We start from the raw sequence: 19959 nt of genomic DNA on the forward strand, positions 1-19959 counted from the left end.
GAACTTGCCACACCTTCTTCTTGCTTATGCAGAGAAAGAGAAAGATTAGTAATTTCCATTTAATTCCACTACCTTATTTGCTTATCCTTGACAGATACGCGTATTTCGTCTACAATGTGCAGACTTCTTCAGTGTCTTGTACTAATAGTCGACTGTCGACTAGTCGAGTATTAGTACAAGACACTGAAGAAGTCTGCACATTGTAGACGAAATACGCGTATCTGTCAAGGATAAGCAAATAAGGTAGTGGAATTAAATGGAAATTCTTTCTCTCTCTCTTTATACAGGTAGTCCACTAAGACGCCCACATTCATCAGCATTCTTCTTGCTTCTTTTATCCTTCGATTTTGGTTTTTCACGTTTTCCGGAAATGTCCCACTAGCTTACAGCTATCACACACTTTGTTTTTTCGCGGGACAACTTTTATCGTTGGCAAAATGTCCAACATTTCCGCATCGGAAACATTTTTCTTTCTTCGCACCCTTTTTGATTTGGTTCACACAACTTTGGCCCATAGGAGCCGAATTTCTGCGCGGCGTGTGAGGTGAGGTGACACGCTGTCACTTGTGAAGTGACAATTGTCACCTCGGGTGAGGTGACTCTCCGTGCAAATCAAATGGAGAGTCACCTCACCCGAGATGACAATTCTCGCGTAACATTTGAATAGGGCCTATGATCAAAATGTAAACAAACCGATTTTTGATACCATTCTGTAGCACTGGTAATTAGCTACCAGTCGTATAGGAATGTTCCGCATTATCGATAAAAATCATTAAAAATAACTTGATTTTAAAAACGGCCGATCCACCAAATTTTTCCAATCATTCATGCTAAAACGGCCTAACCTCGGGCCTAACATATATATTTTTTCGTTCGATGAGGTTCCATTCATAAGCCTAGCGACGTAGAAGGGCCGATGATTGAAAAATTTCAAATCAAAGCTAAGCCCTACTGCTTGAGGCAGGGCCGATGATTTATTTGACGTTAAGAAAAGGCTTAGCAAAGGGCCTACAATTTATGATGACAAGCACAACGGCTTAACAAAAAGGGCCTAACCATTTAAAGATTCACAAAAAGGCTTATTACTGTGATATTAAATTTTTATCGATTTTCATGTATTTTTGAAAACGTTTCGCATGTTTTGGATGTTGTGTACTGAGATATAGTTACTATTGTTATTGTGAACAATATAAATGCCTAAAATACTTCAATTTATTTATATAGGAATTAAATACTGGCGGAAAAATTTACAATTCATTTTCTGGATTGTTTACATTTTGGACATAGGCCCTTTTCAAATGTTACGCGAGAATTATCACTTCACTCCCCCTTATTCTGCGAGTCACGTAACTCTCTGTCACCGGTGAGGTGACAATTGTCACCTCGTGTGAGGTGACTCTCCGTGTATAGGCCTATTCTGCGCGGCGTGTGAGGTGAGGTGACACGCTGTCACTACTGAAGTGACAATTGTCAGCTCGCGTGAGGTGACTCTCCATTTGATTTGCACGGAGACTCACCTCACCCGAGGTGACAATTGTCACTTCACCATTACTTCACTGTCACCTCATCTCACACGCCGCGCAGAATAGGCCTGGCTACTAGCCCTGATGAGTAAGTTTCAAAGATTTCCATGATGGTAAGAGACGAACCAGCCCAATGCTGAAAAAGATTTCCATGAACAATTTTGTGGATTTGTGATGATAATTTCATGGTGCCTTCATGAAAGGTTATGAAATAGAACTAAATACTGATAGATAGTTTGATTTATTTTGATTCTGGAAGGTTTCGTTTATTGAACTAAAATGTTACATACACATGAAGTTGCTGCACCAATCTAACAAACCTTTAGGCACCGGCAATGTTCGGAAAATCATCCTCAAATCTCATTCATTGAGCTCTCCTGAAAGAATAAACTCGCTGGTGAATCTACAAAATCAAATTGACCCTTGAGTGTCATGCCATTTCACGCACTTACTACTGTGTAACACACGGTCGATGAGAGTAACTTAAGATTGAGTCGAATTCGACTCAACATTGCAAAGACTGGAGTGATTTAAAATATAAAGCAATACATATTTGAATCAAAGGCAAAACTCCCAAACGAATAAACTCATACATGAGATGTGAGTATTTTCGAACACTGGGCACCGGTCATTCAACTCGAATCCTTCTCTTCCTTCTTCACAACGTCTCCATTTTCCGTTTTCACTTCTTCCGCACATGTTACTGCTTCATCCTCTTCTTCCATCTTTTCTTCTTTAACATCATAGTTTGCTTCGTCATCATCTGCTGCCTTTTCCGATTCCGCCTCTTTTTTGTCCTCAAACTTGTTCTTTTCTATGAGTGGAAAGGATGATTATTTGTAAGCATTTTTTATGAATTAGGTAAAGACCTCGGCAATACTTTTACCTATTATCGTCAAAGGGGGTAAAATGGTCAAAATTGAGCATTTTGGTTTACCCCCCGATGACAATAGGTCATTTGCCCTAGTTGCAGTTGCGAAAACATACCGTATTTAGACACATCAGCGCCCAGCAATCGGAGCATGTGAACCGTGTCGTGCTGATCGACGTAGGCCCTCAGGCTCTTCGTTCCCCGCCATCCGACGAGGTTCAGCTCCAGATCGTCATCCCGGTACTGCAGCACGCAACTGCCCGGGCCAAGTTTTTCGACATTGGTCTGGATCTCCTTCGTCAGCGTAATGATCTCCGGCGGCCGCGTTGGATCGTTGTTCGAAAGCAACTTGACCAGATCTTCCTTTCCGATGGGCAGTCGTCGATCCTGACCGATGAAGCCGTTTACACTGGGCAGCCCTTCTTGGGCCAGTCGGAAATCGCACTTCATGTTGCGATTGTCGCACCGGGCAAAGGACTTTACTCCCAGGTTGATGAATTTGATTTGATTCTCGTTATCGGTAATCACATTGCGAAGGATTTCCGAACTGAAGTAGATGTTCTTCTTTTTGCCCTCCTTGCAACGGGTGAGCAGATTTTTCGGTTCGAAATCTGAAACACAGAATTGAATCAGCCAGTTAGTAACCTACACTTTTGAGAGAATTTGATTTTACCATCATTAAGCTGATAGAATTCCTTGATGGAGGCGAAAATTTCCTCCGTCCCATCGAAGAATACAAACGGATCCTCCTTGAAGCCCCGGTATTTGGCTCTTTTACGCGGTGGTTCGCTGTCTTCCTTCTTCGTGGCCGTTTCCTTGGGGGCTTCTGCGGCGTCCGATTCCCATGGCAGCGGTTTCTTCTTCTCCAGCAAAGCGATGAAAAATCCTCCAGTGTTCTGTTGGTGAGGTAGAACGCGAATGCACCGTTCCAGATTGTACTTGGCCGCATCTTCCGCTGCCGGAGGGAACATTTGCTGACGGATTACTGTGCGGTACATATCAGGTACTTCATCGATCGTTTTGTAAAACTTCATATCCTTCGTAGCCGGTTCCCAATAGGTTAGGCCGGGGCTGTGCTTTAACGATGGAAGCAGATGACTCGCTTCGACGATTTCCAAGGCGTCTCCCGCTTGTGACAGCAGATAATGTAGGACAGCTTCATTCTCGATCGGATTCAGGGAGCATGTGGAATAAACGAGCTTTCCTCCAACTTCCAACAGTTCAGCGCCTCGTTTCACGATACGATATTGCAATCCGTGTAGGTTGCAAGCGTGGGCGAGGTTAAACTTTCCCCAAATGTCCGGATTCTTACGCAGTGTTCCGTCTCCAGAGCAAGGAACATCACACAGGATGCGGTCATACTTGAGGGTTTCCAACACTCCAGCGCTGTTTTTGAGCTTAAGATTGGGGAAATTGGAACTGTCGGCATTGGTCACCAGGCAGCAAGGCGAACTTAGCCGTTTTGCTTGATGTACCAACATGTAGCACCGATTGTTATCGATATCATTGGCCATGATGAACCCGGTGGGAAGATTATCCCCTCCGGCATGCAAAGCCTCGATCAGCTGAGCCGTTTTAGATCCCGGTGCGGCACACATATCCAACACCTTATGGTGGGGTTCGACTCCCAGAACCAACGGTGGTATCATCGAAACAGCTTCCTGTCTGCTGATGTTCCCTGAGCTCGTTTCCGCAATGAGAAAATTGTGTAACTTGTACAATGCTTCCGACCGACGAATATCCTTACGCGAGAGATCCAACTGCCAGGCAAACTCATTTGGATACCATCCCAAACAGTTCGGTTCTGGTACCTCCTCACCACTCTCTCTGAACTTGGCTACCGCGCGGTGGTATTCGGCGAAAAATTTATCCTTGATAATCTTCAGCAGTGCGTGAGCTTGGCTCTTGGAACCGGTGATTCTGAACGTCGTCGGCAAATTCGATCGCAGCTTCCCCATGAAATCGTCCCATTCTTCCGGTTTGCAGATGTTTTGATGTTTGTAGTATGCCTCAAACGATTCATTCTGACGGACAATATCCTCGTACGGTTTCTCACGTCTTGCCGGTTCCGATTCCTGTGGTAAACAATATCAATTCAACTTCCGAACATAACCTTTGAAAAATCCATTCGCACAACCTACCTTTTCCTTCAATTCGCGCTTCTTCCGGGCGAACGGATTCTGCTTATTGCTGGAACGTCTCTTACCCATTGTTCAGGAAGTAATTTAACAACTTGACACTCACTTTTTAAGCAAGCAAATCGAATAAGCCACGCGAAAAATCCTTCGCAGTGCTAATTGGAAGCGACGAAACGAGCGGTGATGGAATGTTTACTTCAGAAGCTGCGTGCGAGCGAGCATGCCAGATGACAGCCTGCATCCATATGCAGGGTGATCCACAGGCGGTGGTCTTATTTTCAAAACTAGCCACCTGGGTCGTGCGCGATGACATAACTTTGTTTTGCTTGATCGTCCACCGGGACGGGAGAAAGCACGTTCGCTCGCGAGTGCAGTTTTACTTGATTTTCTGCATTGTTCCAGCAATTTTTCTACACCAATAATGGTTTTCACGGCGGTGATCAATTTGGTCCGTTCGCGAGGCCCGGACGAATTTTGGAGGAAGCGCAAAATGTTCAAATTAGCCGCGGTAAGTTTCCTGAGTTCAGAATCACACAACGATGAAAAACATCGCACGCGCACTGTGGGACCAAAAGTGAGTCTTGTTGATCAAAAATGAAACCAAAATTACAGCACTACATCGGTCGTCCACGAAATTGCTACGGAATTACAATCCGAAGTGTGCATCGTGCCCTGGCGTATGCCACCAAGGGCCGGGAGCTGAAGAAGCAGGATATGCGTGAACTGTGGACCCAGCGGATAAACGCGGGCTGCGAACAGCACGGAATGCAAGTTGCTGATTTCCAGAACGGATTGTACCGAAATGAAATTTTACTGAATAGGTATAAATGTATTTCTGAATGTTCGACATAATCGCTAAGCAGATTTGTACTCTGAATTATTTGTATTTCCATCAGGAAAGTGTTGGCCGATCTAGCAGTTTGGGAGCCGAGAACGTTCGAAGCATTGGCACTAATTAGTCAGCAAGTCCCAGAGGATGATGAAGGTAAGCTTGGTTTTCACTACGTAGCAGCTTTCAATTTTAACTTTCTTATTTTTTTTACAGGATCCTCGTCTAACAAATAGCTGTAAATACTGTAAAATAGTAAGATAAATGTAATAATAAACTTTTAAACGATATTGAATATTGCCTTGTCTTTTGTCACCTCACTAGTGACAGAGAATCACACTTCCACTCTCGGAATAACCCCCACTATATTACACTCATAAAATAAAACACATAACCAGTGGAAAATATCCATGTAAATTTCACATAACTTTCATGTGATCTCATAATTCGAAATTGCTTCAGTAAATCACATGAACCTTATGTGTCCAATGAAAGCTATATGATTACTCACATGGAATGTATGATGTTATGTGATATTCAGTTAAAAAGAATTAATTTTTATATTGGAAAAATATTATGTGCATTCCTAATAGAAACTTTGTGAAAACTTTTTTCAGTGTACAAGCTTATCAACCACACGGCGAATGAGAAGAACCCAAATTTGAGTTTAGTTTACTCAGCGCTCAGCCGTGATTAAATTTGCCTCATGTTTTTCTGTGGAAAACCTCAAAAGTCTGCCGAGGAAAATTGTCGAAATTTTAAACTAGTCTACTTAGGAGTAGTACCAATTAGAGAGGATCTAGTATAAGAGAGGAGCGGATTCAAGACAAACTGCCTTGGCAAGATATCCTTATGCCTTTTGGCAAATTTCTATTGCTGATTATTCATAAAATTTATAAGTAAACTAATAAGCAGACGCTTTGCAAAAAGTTTATGAAGATCATGTATCAAATCCAGAACAACATGTGAAAAGGGCATACAAGCTTTTTGTAAACAAACCTTTGTAGGCCCTTTTCTCACCAACCGAGGGTCGCCCACGCAAACTAGCAATATCATCGGGAAGGGGAAAGTGTCCCCTACCCGATGATGTTAAAGGTTTGCGTTGGTGTCATATGGGTGGCGAGGAAAGGGCATAAGAAGGTTTGTTTACAAAAAGTTTGTATGCCCTTTTCACATGTTGTTCTGGAAATGAAATGTATAAGCGGTCACACATACCTTTTATGCATTCTTATAGGACCTATGTGGTTTGTCTTATGGAATGTATAAGGCTGATGTTTTGGCAAAAATGTATAAGTGAAACACATGAATAAAATAATTGATTTTCGTGTCGTGTAGGTGATTTATAGCAACACTGCCAATGCAATCAAGATAGGCGCTGCTCGATTGGCTCTGACTTTGATAGTTCGTTTGGCCCAAAACCAGCCAGTCCGCTCCTCTCTTGTGCTAGACCCTCTCTGACCAATAGACTGTGTGAATCCAGTCTCATTCTAATATAATTCCCTTCCCAAAAATGTATGGAGAAAACAAGAATTTGGAATGGTAATGGTTCTTGACAACCCATTATTTGTAAGGTTCACTTCCAAAAAACATGTAAAGTTGCATAACCATTTCAGTTAAAGTTTATGGATTATAAACAATGTTTAACCATTTTTGGTAAGGTCAAGTAATGGTTCGCATTTATGTGGGAAGTCTCGTAGATATAGAGTGTGGAAATATGATGACCTGAGGCTAGTCTTTGCCGTGTTTATAGGGATCTCCAGCTGTAGAAATATTCAGACAGGACAGTCAGAGCTCCGATCACCGACAAACCGACATGACACTTAATTCTGACTTATGCCCGAAAATCGTAAAAGACCGATTAAATGTGCAGTGCTCCGAACTGTCAAAACCATAGGATTTTTGATCTAGATAAAAATAATTTGTTCAGAATAGATCAGACGCGAACCAATCCATAACTTTTGTATGCGGGTTCATGGCTTAGCTAAATATTTCCCGCGAACACGGAGCCAGATGTCAGTAGTGTGCTTGGGTCAAAATTTTTACTGGTTCTGCTATGGTCATTCATGTCGGTTTGTCGGTGCTCCGATCAGCCTACCCTTTTATACGATGGATGTGTCATCCGCGAATAGAGAAGAGCCAACAATCAATACGAAACTAACGATTTTAAATTGGCTCACTACTTGACTAGGCTATTGGTCCCAAGCAAACGATTAAGGCCCAAGCGCAATGACAGCGGAAGCGGAACGGCAACGGCAGCGGAAAAGCCCGATCTGAGTAAGCCAACTTGTCGGATTGAAAACTTGTTGGAACCAAATCGACTTCGGTTAGCCACCTTGATGTCATTTGTGACAACTGTCAAACTTTCCGTTTCCGTTCCGCTTCCGTCCACATTGCGTTTGGGCCTTTAACGTACCTCATTCTAGCCGAATTTCTACTACTACACAATGTTTGTTTTGATTCGCTATGAAAGTTTGACATATACAAGAGGGGTTAGTGGATTTTCCTATGTTTCGAGGGGTGAATCGATTAGCTTGGGACCGAAGAGAGTACCAGAGCTGAGCCAAAAAGTTGAGCACGTTATTTCGGGACCTTCTAGTCTTAGAGTTACCTCTATGGTACCAGAATTGAGCCTAAAAGTTGAGCACGTTTCTTCGGGACCTCCTAGGCTTAGAGTTACCTCTATGGAAGAGCCGGCATATCGGCGCATATCGGAGGTGAACAGGTTGAAAAGAATGGGACCAAGAATACTTCCTTGTGGAACCCCGGCACCGATGTTGAATGCAACCGATGAAATTCCATTCAGAGACACTCGGAACGTCCTGTCCGATAGATAATTTTGGATTATCTTGTTTGTTTATTGTTTATTGAAAAATTCAACTGACAATTACTGTCTAAATGAATAAAACTTAAACTAAATAGTTACGGTCAACGGTACGGAAAAGGCCAAGTAGCCGATGACGAAACACGTCAGCTGATACATTGAAGTCGAACATATAAAAAAAGTTGTTGAATTGCCGGCTGATTGCTCGAATTGGCTCGTGTTGTGTATAATTCCGGCTCCGTGGTTCCAAAAACAGAAAGTCGCGTTGACGAAGAGACCTCTCAGGGGCATACATATTTAGCTGTGACAGCAGTGTTGGGCAGTCAATGTCACCTGTAAGCAGCTTTCCAGCGAACATAGCTTGAGCGACCGTCCGTCTCACCTCTAATGGCTCGATTCCCAGGAGACGGCAACGCTCCTCGTACAGTGGCAAGTTCGTTGGGTCACGCCAGTTGAGGAAACGAAGAGCATATCTCACAAACTTGCGTTGAACGGATTCAATTCTAGTGATCCAGCTAGCATGGAAAGGGCACCAAACAACTGAACTTGACTCCAATAAGGATCGCACAAGCGAGCAGTAAAGTGACCTGAGACATAGCGGGTCACGAAACTCGTCGGCAATTTTGAAAATAAAGCCCAATTGTCGATTAGCTCTGGAGATGATGTCATTGTAGTGGATTCTGAAAGTGAGTCTGCAGTCCAAGGTAACGCCGAGATCCTTTATGTGCTCTACACGAGCAAGACAGCGTCCGTAGAGAACATAGTCAAACATGATTGGTTCGATTCTTCGGTGATAGGAAATAATGTTACATTTTTCTATGCTTAAACGCTGTCCAGACTGGAGAGTTATAACATGTTATAACGGTTGTCAAATAATTGCAACACAGAAACCACCATCAAGATAGCGCTATAACATGTTATAACTCTGTAGTCTGAACGTACTATTAGACTCATCAAATTTCTCATCAAAAAAGCACCAGTCAGCAAAAATACCTAACATATTTTGGAGATCCCAGCAGCCCGAGAGGCTTTTAATAATTTTGTAGATTTTCGTATCGTCTGCATAGAAAACGCGGCATCCTGATGGTATCAGCAAGGCGACATCGTTTAAAAAGATCGAAAATAGTAGCGGTCCTAGGTTACTGCCTTGCGGGACTCCCGAGTTGCTTGAGAAAACATCCGATTCCGACGCGCCAATCTTGACATGTACATAGTACACCAGATCACCAAGTAAGATCTGAAGCAATCCACAGCAGTTGACGAGATGCCAAGTATTTCCAGCTTGGCCAGCAAGATATTATGGTCCACCGTGTCAAATGCAGCTTTTAGATCCATATACGCAGTATCGACTTGCCATCCTGAATCCATGCATCGCAGACAGTTAGAAGTGAACTGCACCAGGTTCGTGGACACGGAGCGCTTCGGGTAGAAACCGTGTTGTTCTGTATCGATATAATTTTTGCAGCGTGCGAACAGAGCACCATTTATGATAATCTCGAACAGTTTTGAGCAGGCACACAGGGAGGTGATTCCACGATAATTTATGATATTCCGTTTATCTCCTTTTTGTGCACTGGGAACAGATAAGAAAGTTTCCAGCGGCAGGGGAACTCACATTGCTGTGCCGAGAGATCGAATAGCCTCGCAAGTGGAAGGCAGAGATTGGCTACACAACGTTTTAGAACTGATGACGGAATGCCGTCAGGTCCGGAGACGAACGAGAGCTTCAGTTTGCGTGTTGCGGCTATCACCATGTCTCCTGAAATGCGCGGAATAACGAAACTAAACACATCACGTGGCATCCCAACAGCAGCATCCAGCACTTGTGTTGGCGAAGCGGAGAAATCGTTGAACACTTGCTTGAAATGACTAACTAACAAGTCGCATTTTTCTCTTTCACTATTAGCCGAGTCATTCCCGAGAAACATGGAACAAGGCAACCTGGATTCCTTCCTTGACAAACGACCAAAAACTTTTCGGATTCGTGCGAAGGTTCGCTTCCGTGCGTGTCACGTGTCGATTAAAGAGAAAACGATTGTAATTTCGATAACTACGACTCGCAAAATTGAACAGTCGTTTGTAGTACGGCGAGCGAGAGTTACAATCTTCACGAGGAAGATTGGAAGACCGTGCTGCTGCAATTTACATAACAGGCCATCGTGCCAAACATTGTCGAACGTTTTTTCAACGTCCAACAATGCCATGACAGAAGTTTTCCGAACAGTCTTGTTCCGTCGGAGAATGTTTAACACTCGAGTCAGCTGGTGGACGGTGGAGCGACCTTTCCGGAAGCCAAACTGTTCCTCGAGTAACAAGTTGAGATTTTCGACAGATGTTAGTAGCCGATGATAGACTGTCCTTTCGAACAGCTTGGATAACCCTGAGAGAAGACTGATGGGTCGTTAACTTGAAGGAAAGGAAGGATCCTTCACAGGTTTCCGAATGGTGATGACTTTAGCTATCTTCCAGCACGAGACACTGATTGAAAATCAGTGCCAGATGGTTGTAGAATCTGGAACTCAAGTGCTTGAGGTCCACATTCAGTATGTTTTTAGAAACCTGTGGTCTTCATGTTTTTGAAAGTTTTAACACAGACAAACAGACACAATACTCGTAATTTGTTCATCGAACAAGCATTTAACGGTCAATTTAAAAGTATCGTAGTTGGTAGTACCGCCGCCATAGTCAATTCCCTTGCGTTTGACGTTCACACACTACCGCCATCTGTTCAGCGTACTACCCACCACAGTGTACTCAACAGATGGCGGTAATGTTTTAGTGACGATGTTTTACAGTGAGAAATATTCAATGTGTTATGTCTGTTTGTCTGTGGTTTTAATGTTCGAAGTTCGTCAGCCATGATCTCGGATTCCTCAGGAAAGATTGGTTACATTTTCAGTAACTTTAGCTTGGTGACCCAAGTAACATTTCTGGTTTTATGAAGGTTCTGTAGACCATGATTTAGACTTGTAGAATGCTATAAATCCTTGATAAAACTTACAATGTTGCTTGGGGAGGGCTGATGATGTTTTAGGCAGTCCAGTTCTCTTGTACTGCCTACGCATGGCGTTACGGAGCTGGCACGTGTTGTTCCCGGGCGCGGGATATCGCCTCCTCGACGGCAAACAGAGATCAATCGATGGCTTGTTTGAACCAATCCCAGCTTACCCGATGGTAATTCCGACGGAAAGCATAAAATCTATTAACGAAGGAGCCCACCTCGGCCACCACCAGAAAATGGTCCGAGCTTAACTCTTGGTGGACTACTTTCCACGGTGTCGTGTTATCTTGATAATATCGGCAGTATGCCGGAATGATGGTGACGGGGCCGACGGGTGTGGAGACTTCCACTCCCAATGCTTTAATCATTTTCAGCTGGAAACTGGGTAGCAGCCGGCAGCAGATGTTGTTTCTGGTAGTGATGACCACTTTACGATTGTACGACTTTTCCCCGAAAATCAGTCCCCCGAAAACACTCTCCCCGAAAGTTATTGACCCGAATGTAACTTTTCCCCGAAAAACAGTTCCTCGAAATACAATTCCCCGAATGGAACAGTTCCCAGAAAATAATTTCCCCGAATCTGCGAATCTTCGCTGGTTAACTACTTGTATCGAACAATACCACAATAAACATATTAATGTGCGTCGAATAAAGACAATAGTTGGACTTTCGTTAAAACAAAATGTAAAGGTCAAGCTTCTGAAATCGGTGTAATCCTATTTCAGCAGCTTTTGACCTTTCCATGTAGTTTTAACGAAAGTCAAACTTTTGTCTTTATTCAACACATATTGATTTCTTCGTGCTCCATACAATTTTAGATTCACCCTATAAAGGGTGATACGGTCAAAATTTGGTCAAGGGAAAACGCGTGTAAATCGGTGAAATCGTTTATTTAAAAAATCAAATTAAATTTCTTTTTCAAGTTCAATTAGTATAAAATTCAGGAAAAATATTCAGTTAGGCTTCCGCTTTTCCAAATCCGAATTGCCGGGCCTTACGCTTGACCCCTGCCATCAGATTTTGTACAGCCACCTTGTCCACCTTCTTCGCCGCAGAAAGCCAGTTTGCCTTGAACTGCTGCTCGCCCTTAGCAGTTTTTTTTGGTCTTCTTTAGGTTCCGCTTGACAATAGCCCAGTATTTCTCAATTGGGCGGAGCTCTGGCGTGTTGGGAGGGTTCTTGTCCTTGGGAACCACCTGCACGTTGTTGGCGGCGTACCACTCCATGGCCTTTTTACCGTAATGGCAAGATGCCAAATCCGGCCAAAACAGTACGGAACAATCGTGTTTCTTCAGGAAAGGCACCAGACGTTTATTCAAACACTCTTTCACGTAAATTTCTTGGTTGACAGTCCCGGAAGCTATGAAAATGCTGCTTTTCAAGCCACAGGTACAGATGACTTGCCAAACCAGATATTTCTTTGCGAACTTTGACAGTTTAATGTGCTTGAAAACATCTGCTACCTTTCCCCTTCCTTTTGCCGTATCAAACTCCTGTCCCGGAAGCTGCTTGTAGTCGGCTTTGACGTAGGTTTCGTCGTCCATTACCACGCAGTCAAACTTCGTCAGCATCGTCGTGTACAGCCTCCGGGATCGCGCTTTGGCCGTCGTATTTTGTTTATCATCGCGATTTGGAGTCACTACCTTCTTGTAAGTCGATCGTCCGGCTCGTTTTTTGGCTCGATGCACGGTTGTAGACGATACACCCAGCTTATTTGCGGCATCTCGGAGAGAGAGGTTAGGGTTTCGCTTGAAACTACCGGCAACTCTCTTTGTCGTCTCAGCGGCTTCCGGTTTTCGATTTCCCCCCGATCCAGACTTCCTGGCTGTCGACAAACGTTCCCCAAACACTTTAATTACATTTGTAAAGGTTGATTTGGCAACTTTTAGCGATTTTGCCAACTTTGCGTGCGAGTAGCTCGGATTTTCGCGATGCGCGAGCAAAATTTTGATACGCTGCTCTTCTTGCTTGGACGGCATTTTGACAACTGAAGAGTGAATTCCAAAATCAAAATAGGAGCAACATTCTACACACACACACACCTTCAAAATGAGGGGTGTTCAGGTTTTTTAAATGCAAAATTAAAAGAAATACGTCAAGTTGATATTGACCAAATTTTGACCGTATCACCCTTTAAGGAGTCGCCATGTGACTAATATGTATGGCATAGGGACGCATGATATCTTTTCTTTGTTTGTATGGAGTTTTTTTTTAACGATCGTACCTATCAAACAAACACACACATTGTATGCAATTAGCTCCATGGATCATACCATATTATACGTCAAAGAATGAACTATGATTCTGTAAGCCTCTAGACTAACTCGGGGAAAATCTAAGGGTCGCCTACGGAACTAAATATCACACTCACATCCAACTGCCACCTGTTAACAGCAGGAACGTATATGTTGTTTAAAAGTAAGCAATAACCACAAACGATGCACCTGAAAAAGAATAACACAAAACACATGGGGAAGCTCAAAAGCCAACGAAGTTCCAATTTCTGCACTATGAACTCCCGGACGAGGCCTGAAGACCCCTTTCGGGTCCGGGGAAAACGAGGACAAACGAAAAGGTGGTGGAATAAATTTAAAGGACTGCACTCTCTAAAAAATAGCCGCCTTTTATAACATTTTAGCTGTTTTTATTTTAACCTAGGGTGACGTCACATGCACTTGCACTGGGTACTTGCGGTTTTCTGGTAGGTGGGTAGGTCGACCTTCGTAGCAGGATCATCGATGATTCGGCTGTAGCGACCAGCATGACATCGCTGACATTTCGGCGTTGTTTCTGCTGTCTCGATTGCTGGTGAATTGCCGACGGAGCTGATGATAAGGTCGCCGTTGAGTCTACGATTAACCGGTGATCGCCGATAGAAGCACCGGTGGCAACGTGGATCAATCGGCGCAATCGACCGTTCAGAGCACCGGTTGTGAGGCGGTGAGGCTGATGAAAACGCCGACGTCGAATCGTTGTTACGATGTGGATGATGCCACTTGCTTGATGCCAACAAGATGGCGGTCCTTCGTCTATTCTCGAGTGGCCTTTTTGATCGTCGAGAGCAATGGCGGATCTTCTGCTCCACGCTGATTCTTCCAAGAATGTCTGATGAGGATAGTGGACCTGGACGCTGATGGAGTTTCCTGTCCGTGAAGAAATCGATTCCGATACCACTGACTAACGTGGATCGCCTGGCTGGTATCGGTGACTAAAGTGGCGACTAGTCTGAACGCTCGCCGAATGGTCCGGTGCCACTATCCTTGGCTCCTCTTGGCTCTTTCTGCGGAAGAGAGTTTCGGAACTTGTCCGAATAGGAAAAAAGGCCCAGATAATGGACCTACCCAACCCATTAGTGCTATGACGTCACAATATAGGCTGTCCGGGGTTACATTATATAATTTAACAATTTAATTACCTTTTTCCTAATTTCTACGTTGGATAACACGAAAAACTTATTGAATGCAGTATCAGCAGTAAACCTAATGGAGATTAGAAAATATTTTCTTTTTAACTTTACTTTACCCTAGCTTTAATTTTTACAATATCCTTCTTTTAATCACTTTTAATTTTCACTACCTTTTAAATGATTTTAACTACTGCCATTAACTTTATAACACCACATAAATATAAATCAACTTTTTATTTTTTATTTCAGGAACACGCGCGCACTTCCACTTCCTACGGAGTTCACGGACAGAAGAGAGCGAACAATTCTACGGCTGAGCCGATCAACCCATGCTATGAAACATCGAGTCTTTGTCACTTGATGTTCTTTGTGTCACTTTCTTCCGTGGCATCATTTGTGGTCATGCTTTATATTTACGGCGCCGCGGAGCGGCAAACGATATATTTCGCTGGTTCAAACCGCTGCCAACAAACAGTGAGAGTCAGACATGATTGTGATGTTTAGGGAATAGGGTTCTGTATTGGGATGGAACACCTTATAAAAAAATAATCGCAAGGTGACAAAGTCATCTGCTACGTTTAATTGTAACCGCTGGTTACAATTCAAAGAAGGAAAATTTCTTGCGACAAGCAAAATTTTCCCTTCTTCGTATCACAGCTCATTCTTTAACGTTTTGAAGAATAAATATCTAACTAATTTATCAAAGCGATATCTCATTGTAATAAAATTGAAGAACGAGCCGTGATACAAAGAAAGGAAAATGATATCTCTTTGATAAAACCAATTAGATATTATATTATGCGATACGTTAAGAAACGAGCTGTGCTACAAAGAAGGAACATTTCTTGAAACAAACAACGATTTTTCTTCTTTGTATAAGGGGTGATGTACAAATTATGTCACGCCCTAAGGAGGGACGTGTAGAAATCTGTGATTGGTTAATCCCCCTTATTCTGCGAGTCACGTGACTCTCTCTCACCGGTGAGGTGACAATTGTCACCTCGTGTGAGGTGACTCTCCATGCAAATCAAATGGAGAGTCACCTCACACGAGGTGACTATTGTCACCTCACCGGTGAGAGAGAGTCACGTGACTCGCAGAATAGGGGGGAATTTTGCCTCAATTTCGCGTGACATAATTAATGTATGGCCCCTAATGGCTCGTTTTTTTAATTTTATTACGATTAGGTATCACTTTTATAAATAAGTAAGATATTTATTCTTCAAAACGTTAAAGAACGAGCTGTGATACGAAGAAGGGAAAATTTTGCTTGTCGCAAGAAATTTTCCTTCTTTGAATCATAGTTCATTCTTTGACGTATAATATGGTATGATCCATGGAGCTAATTGCATACAATGTGTGTGTTTGTTTGATAGGTACGAACGTTAAAAAACTCCATACTAATAAATAAAAGATACCATGCGTCCCCATGCAATACATGCTATAGTCACTTGGCGACTCCTTATAGGCCGAATCCAAAATTGTATGGAGCAAGAAGAAAACACCATACACCGATTTCAGAAGTGTTTGCACACTTAGATTATTTCACCGAAATCTGTGAAATTTTACCGAAATCTCAACAGCGAACGTTCGGTAAACAGTTCGGTGATTTTTCACAGATTTCCTGTATTTTTTCACAGACATTCGGTGAACAATTACAGGAAATCTGTGAAAAATTACCGAACTGTTTACCGAACGTTCGCTGTTGAGATTTCGGTAAAATTTCACAGATTTCGGTGACATAATCTTAGTGTGTGACCTTTACATGTAGTTTTAACGAAAGTCAAACTATTGTCTTAAGCGAACCCCACACGGTAAGAAATATTGTCAATACTTACAAGTATTGACAATAATATTGATGATGTGAATACAGATATATTGTCAATACCGATGTATTGCCGTCAATATAAAATGCATTGACAATACGATCACAGACAAACAGACATAACACATTGAATATTTCTCACTGTAAAACATCGTCGCTAAAACATTACCGCCATCTGTTGAGTACACTGTGGTGGGCACTACACTGAACAGATGGCGGTAGTGTGTAAACGTCAAACGCAAGGGAATTGACTATGCGCGCCACAGGTGGTGGTACTACCAACTACGATACTTTTGAATTGTCCGTTAAATGCTTGTTCGATGAACAACTTGCGTGTGTTATGTCTGTTTGTCTGTGATACGATTATTGTCAATGCAAACAGTCGTGTAGGGTCCACTTTACTTCGACACACATTGATATGTGTATTGTGGTATTGTTCGAAACAAGTAGTTAACCAGCGAAATATTTGATAAAACTGACACAATTTTCCCTTCTTTACATGAAAACTCAGTCTTTATGCTCATTACAATCAGCTATCAATTTGATAAACCGCCAAATGTCATAACAAGTCATAACCACAAACTTTATCTAGGGTGTTGAACGACTTTGTTCTGTTTATCAATATTCAGCAGAGATATTTTTCTCAATTTCATATAGATAAGTTATAACAAACCCAAGGATCATATTTAAATAGATCGCACAGTGTAAATTGTATCTTTCGGGGAACTAGTTCTTTCGGGGAAATAGTTTTCGGGAAAACGTTCCTTTCGGGGAACTGGTTCATTCGGGGAATCGTATTTCGGGGATAAAACTTTCGACTTTTGATGTTTTCGGGGAAAAGTCGTACAATCCCACTTTACCACTCCCAGAGCTTGTCCGATCCAGCGTCACGATCCTGAATCCAGAAAGAAATTCGTTCATCTCCGGTTTCAGCTGAGTTTCGGTGATGATGGCGATGTCGATGTTTTGAGGAAGTCAACGAACTCGATAATTTTTTTCTTGAACGAGAAGGCGTTCCAGTTAGCGATTTTGATGAGCTCACGGTCCATATGTGAGCATGAAGGTAACCACAGCTTGGAGCTGGTCGGATATGTTCTTAATGGTGTTGGCAATGTTGTGCATCTTGAGGAAGATGATCATTAGTTCCGCTGCGGTGAACCAAGAACCATCGGGCTGCGGAAGGGACGGTCCATCCTGACACCAGTTTAGCCCAGGGGCTGTGGGGGGATCCTGCGGCTGTGGAGCAGCAGTCGTCTGTTGACCTGAGTTTGCAGAGTCTCCGGCAGTTTGAACTTGAGCGACGGCGGCCGCCGCAGCAGCCAATCGTTGATTTTTTTTTATCTAGTTCGTTTATTTGGAAAGCTCAATCGCGTTAGCTTTACGGAGCCGATAATTCATTGTTCACTGTGTGTAACAAAATTCACTTAATTCTATGTCTAGTAGGAGTTGGGCCGATTACTCGCGGCTTACTCGAGGTTAGAAGGGTACATTTTCCAAGGATAGGATCAGGGGAGGAGCTTGGGGTAGGGTTTCATTGTCTCATCAGAGCGTTGTCGCCAGTATGAACGGTAGTGCTGTTCTAGCTTCGTCCGGAGTTCGACCGGCTATGGTGGGTGACCAGTGGGCGACGATGAGACTCATCGAGACGGGGGGACAAGACAAACAAAAACTAATAAAGAGAGACAAAAGACAAAAGGAATTAAATTCTTATACTAGACATTTGAAGAAAAACATAAACGGACTGCATATAGCAGAGATCACGGGTTGTCAACACGTCTCTGATAGGTACATAGGGTTGTCTTCCTTGGGCCTCGAGGGTATTCAAAAGTCGCTCTCTGGCGGCGTCATTATCCGTACATTGCCAAACTGCGTGTTCGATGTCATCGTAACCGTTTCCACACCGACAGATGTTGCTGTCCACGAGGTTTATTCTATTGAGATGAGCATCTAGCGAGTAGTGGTTGGACATAAGTCTACTCATCACGCGAAGGAAGTCACGACTTAAGTTCAAGCCTTTAAACCACGCTCTCGAAGAAACATTAGGAATAATTGAATGTAACCACCGTCCAAGATTTCCAGTGTCCCAATCGGTTTGCCAACTCGAAAGGGTACTCTGACGCACTAAATGGTAAAATTCATCGTGTGAAATTTGCCTGTCATACAATTCGCCTTCCTGCGCGCCCACCTTTGCGAGAGAGTCCGCCTTCTCATTGCCTGGGATTGAGCAATGTGAGGGGACCCATACAAAGGTAATCATATATGATCTTTCGACCAGCACACACATCTGCTCCCTTACCTTTGAAAGGAAATAAGATGAGTGCCTACCTTGTTTCATCGACCGAATAGCCTCAATCGAACTGAGACTATCCGAGAAGATGAAGTAATGGTCTGTGGGCATATTGGAAATCATCCCCAATGCGAAGTTGATTGCTGCCAGCTCAGCAACAAAAACGGAACAAGGTTCCTGAAGTTTGCGGAAGGCGCTAGAGTTTTCATTGAAGACACCGAAGCCAGTGGATCCATTGAGACGGGACCCGTCTGTAAAATATCTTTTCATGCAATTGACTTGTTGGTACTTTTCAGTAAAAATACGTGGGATAATAACAGGTCGAAGTTGATCGGGAATCCCATGAGTTGCTTGTTTCATGGTCAGATCATATTCAATTGAGGAACTGCGATTGGTGAAGTGAACACGGTCTGGAGTATAACAAGGAAGACACATATCTGATGATATGTAGTGGTGGTAGATTCTCATAAATCGAGATTGTGTGTTCAACCCAAGAATTTCTTCAAAATTAGCAATTATAAGTGTGTTCGTCACTCCGCATTTGATTAGTATTCTGAGAGAGAGCTCCCAGAAGCGGTTCTGGAGGGGTGTTACTCCTGCCAGAACCTCGAGACTCATGTTATGCGTTGAGTGCATACAGCCTAGAGCAATACGCAGACAACGATATTGAATTCGTTCCAATTTTATTAGGTGACTTTTTCTTGCCGAGAGAAAGCAGAAAGAGCCGTACTCTAGAACAGAGAGAATAGTTGTTTTATAAAGCGTTATGAGGTCTCCCGGATGAGCACCCCACCATGTGCCGCAAATTGAACGGAGAAAGTTGATCCTCTGCTGACATTTTTGCTTCAAATACGTAATATGGGCATTCCAAGTGCACTTTGAATCAAACCAGACCCCAAGGTACTTGAAAGACAATGATTGAGTAATGTTTCTGCCCAAAAGATTAAGATGCATTTGGGCTGGGTACCGCTTTCGAGTAAACACTACCAGTTCAGTTTTCTGCGGCGAGAATTCGATCCCTAGATTCATAGCCCAAGAAGACAAGTTATCTAAGGAATTTTGCAATGGTCCTTGCAAGTCCACGGCATGTGGACCTCTTACGGAAACCACACCGTCATCTGCAAGTTGTCTTAGCGTGCATTGTTCTGCCAAACAGTTGTCGATATCTTTGACATAAAAGTTATAAAGAAGAGGGCTGAGACATGAGCCTTGGGGCAGGCCCATGTAACTAATTCTGGAAGTTGTCAGTTTTCCAAGAG

The 19959-nt window shown here is 43.0% G+C and overlaps 2 protein-coding genes across 2 annotated transcripts; one reads left to right on the plus strand and one right to left on the minus strand.

Moving 5' to 3' along the window:
• Positions 1-1777: 1777 nt before the first annotated feature.
• Positions 1778-4726, minus strand: Nsun2 (tRNA (cytosine(34)-C(5))-methyltransferase Nsun2). The gene is made up of 4 exons (XM_065239306.1): positions 4536-4726; positions 3068-4469; positions 2511-3005; positions 1778-2337 (listed from the first exon to the last, which is right to left on the minus strand). The coding sequence occupies exons 1-4, from the start codon at positions 4602-4604 to the stop codon at positions 2156-2158; spliced, it is 2148 nt and encodes a 715-aa protein (XP_065095378.1). The 5' UTR covers positions 4605-4726; the 3' UTR covers positions 1778-2155.
• Positions 4727-4882: 156 nt separating this feature from the next.
• mRpL20 (mitochondrial ribosomal protein L20) lies at positions 4883-5647 on the plus strand. Its single transcript, XM_065239307.1, has 4 exons — positions 4883-5040; positions 5145-5353; positions 5429-5517; positions 5578-5647. Exons 1-4 carry the CDS (start codon positions 4954-4956, stop codon positions 5595-5597), a joined length of 405 nt encoding a protein of 134 aa, XP_065095379.1. The 5' UTR covers positions 4883-4953; the 3' UTR covers positions 5598-5647.
• Positions 5648-19959: the final 14312 nt, after the last annotated feature.

Source organism: Ochlerotatus camptorhynchus, unplaced genomic scaffold (genome assembly GCF_037179485.1).
Source record: "Ochlerotatus camptorhynchus isolate MF236.1 unplaced genomic scaffold, CSIRO-AGI_Acam_v1.1 ptg000055l, whole genome shotgun sequence".
Classification (NCBI taxonomy): Eukaryota; Metazoa; Arthropoda; class Insecta; order Diptera; family Culicidae; genus Ochlerotatus; species Ochlerotatus camptorhynchus.

What these genes read in the sequence shown, in the direction of transcription:
- mRpL20 (XM_065239307.1), top strand. Translation starts at nt 4,954, where the DNA reads ATGGTTTTCACGGCGGTGATCAATTTGGTCCGTTCGCGAGGCCCGGAC. An exon ending in AAATGTTCAAATTAGCCGCG is followed by an intron (nt 5,041 to 5,144) that starts GTAAGTTTCCTG and finishes CCAAAATTACAG; the next exon opens with CACTACATCGGTCGTCCACG. An exon ending in AATGAAATTTTACTGAATAG is followed by an intron (nt 5,354 to 5,428) that starts GTATAAATGTAT and finishes TATTTCCATCAG; the next exon opens with GAAAGTGTTGGCCGATCTAG.
- Nsun2 (XM_065239306.1), bottom strand. Translation starts at nt 4,604, where the DNA reads ATGGGTAAGAGACGTTCCAGCAATAAGCAGAATCCGTTCGCCCGGAAG. An exon ending in ATTCTATCAGCTTAATGATG is followed by an intron (nt 3,006 to 3,067) that starts GTAAAATCAAAT and finishes TCTGTGTTTCAG; the next exon opens with ATTTCGAACCGAAAAATCTG. An exon ending in CGCTGATGTGTCTAAATACG is followed by an intron (nt 2,338 to 2,510) that starts GTATGTTTTCGC and finishes TTCCACTCATAG; the next exon opens with AAAAGAACAAGTTTGAGGAC.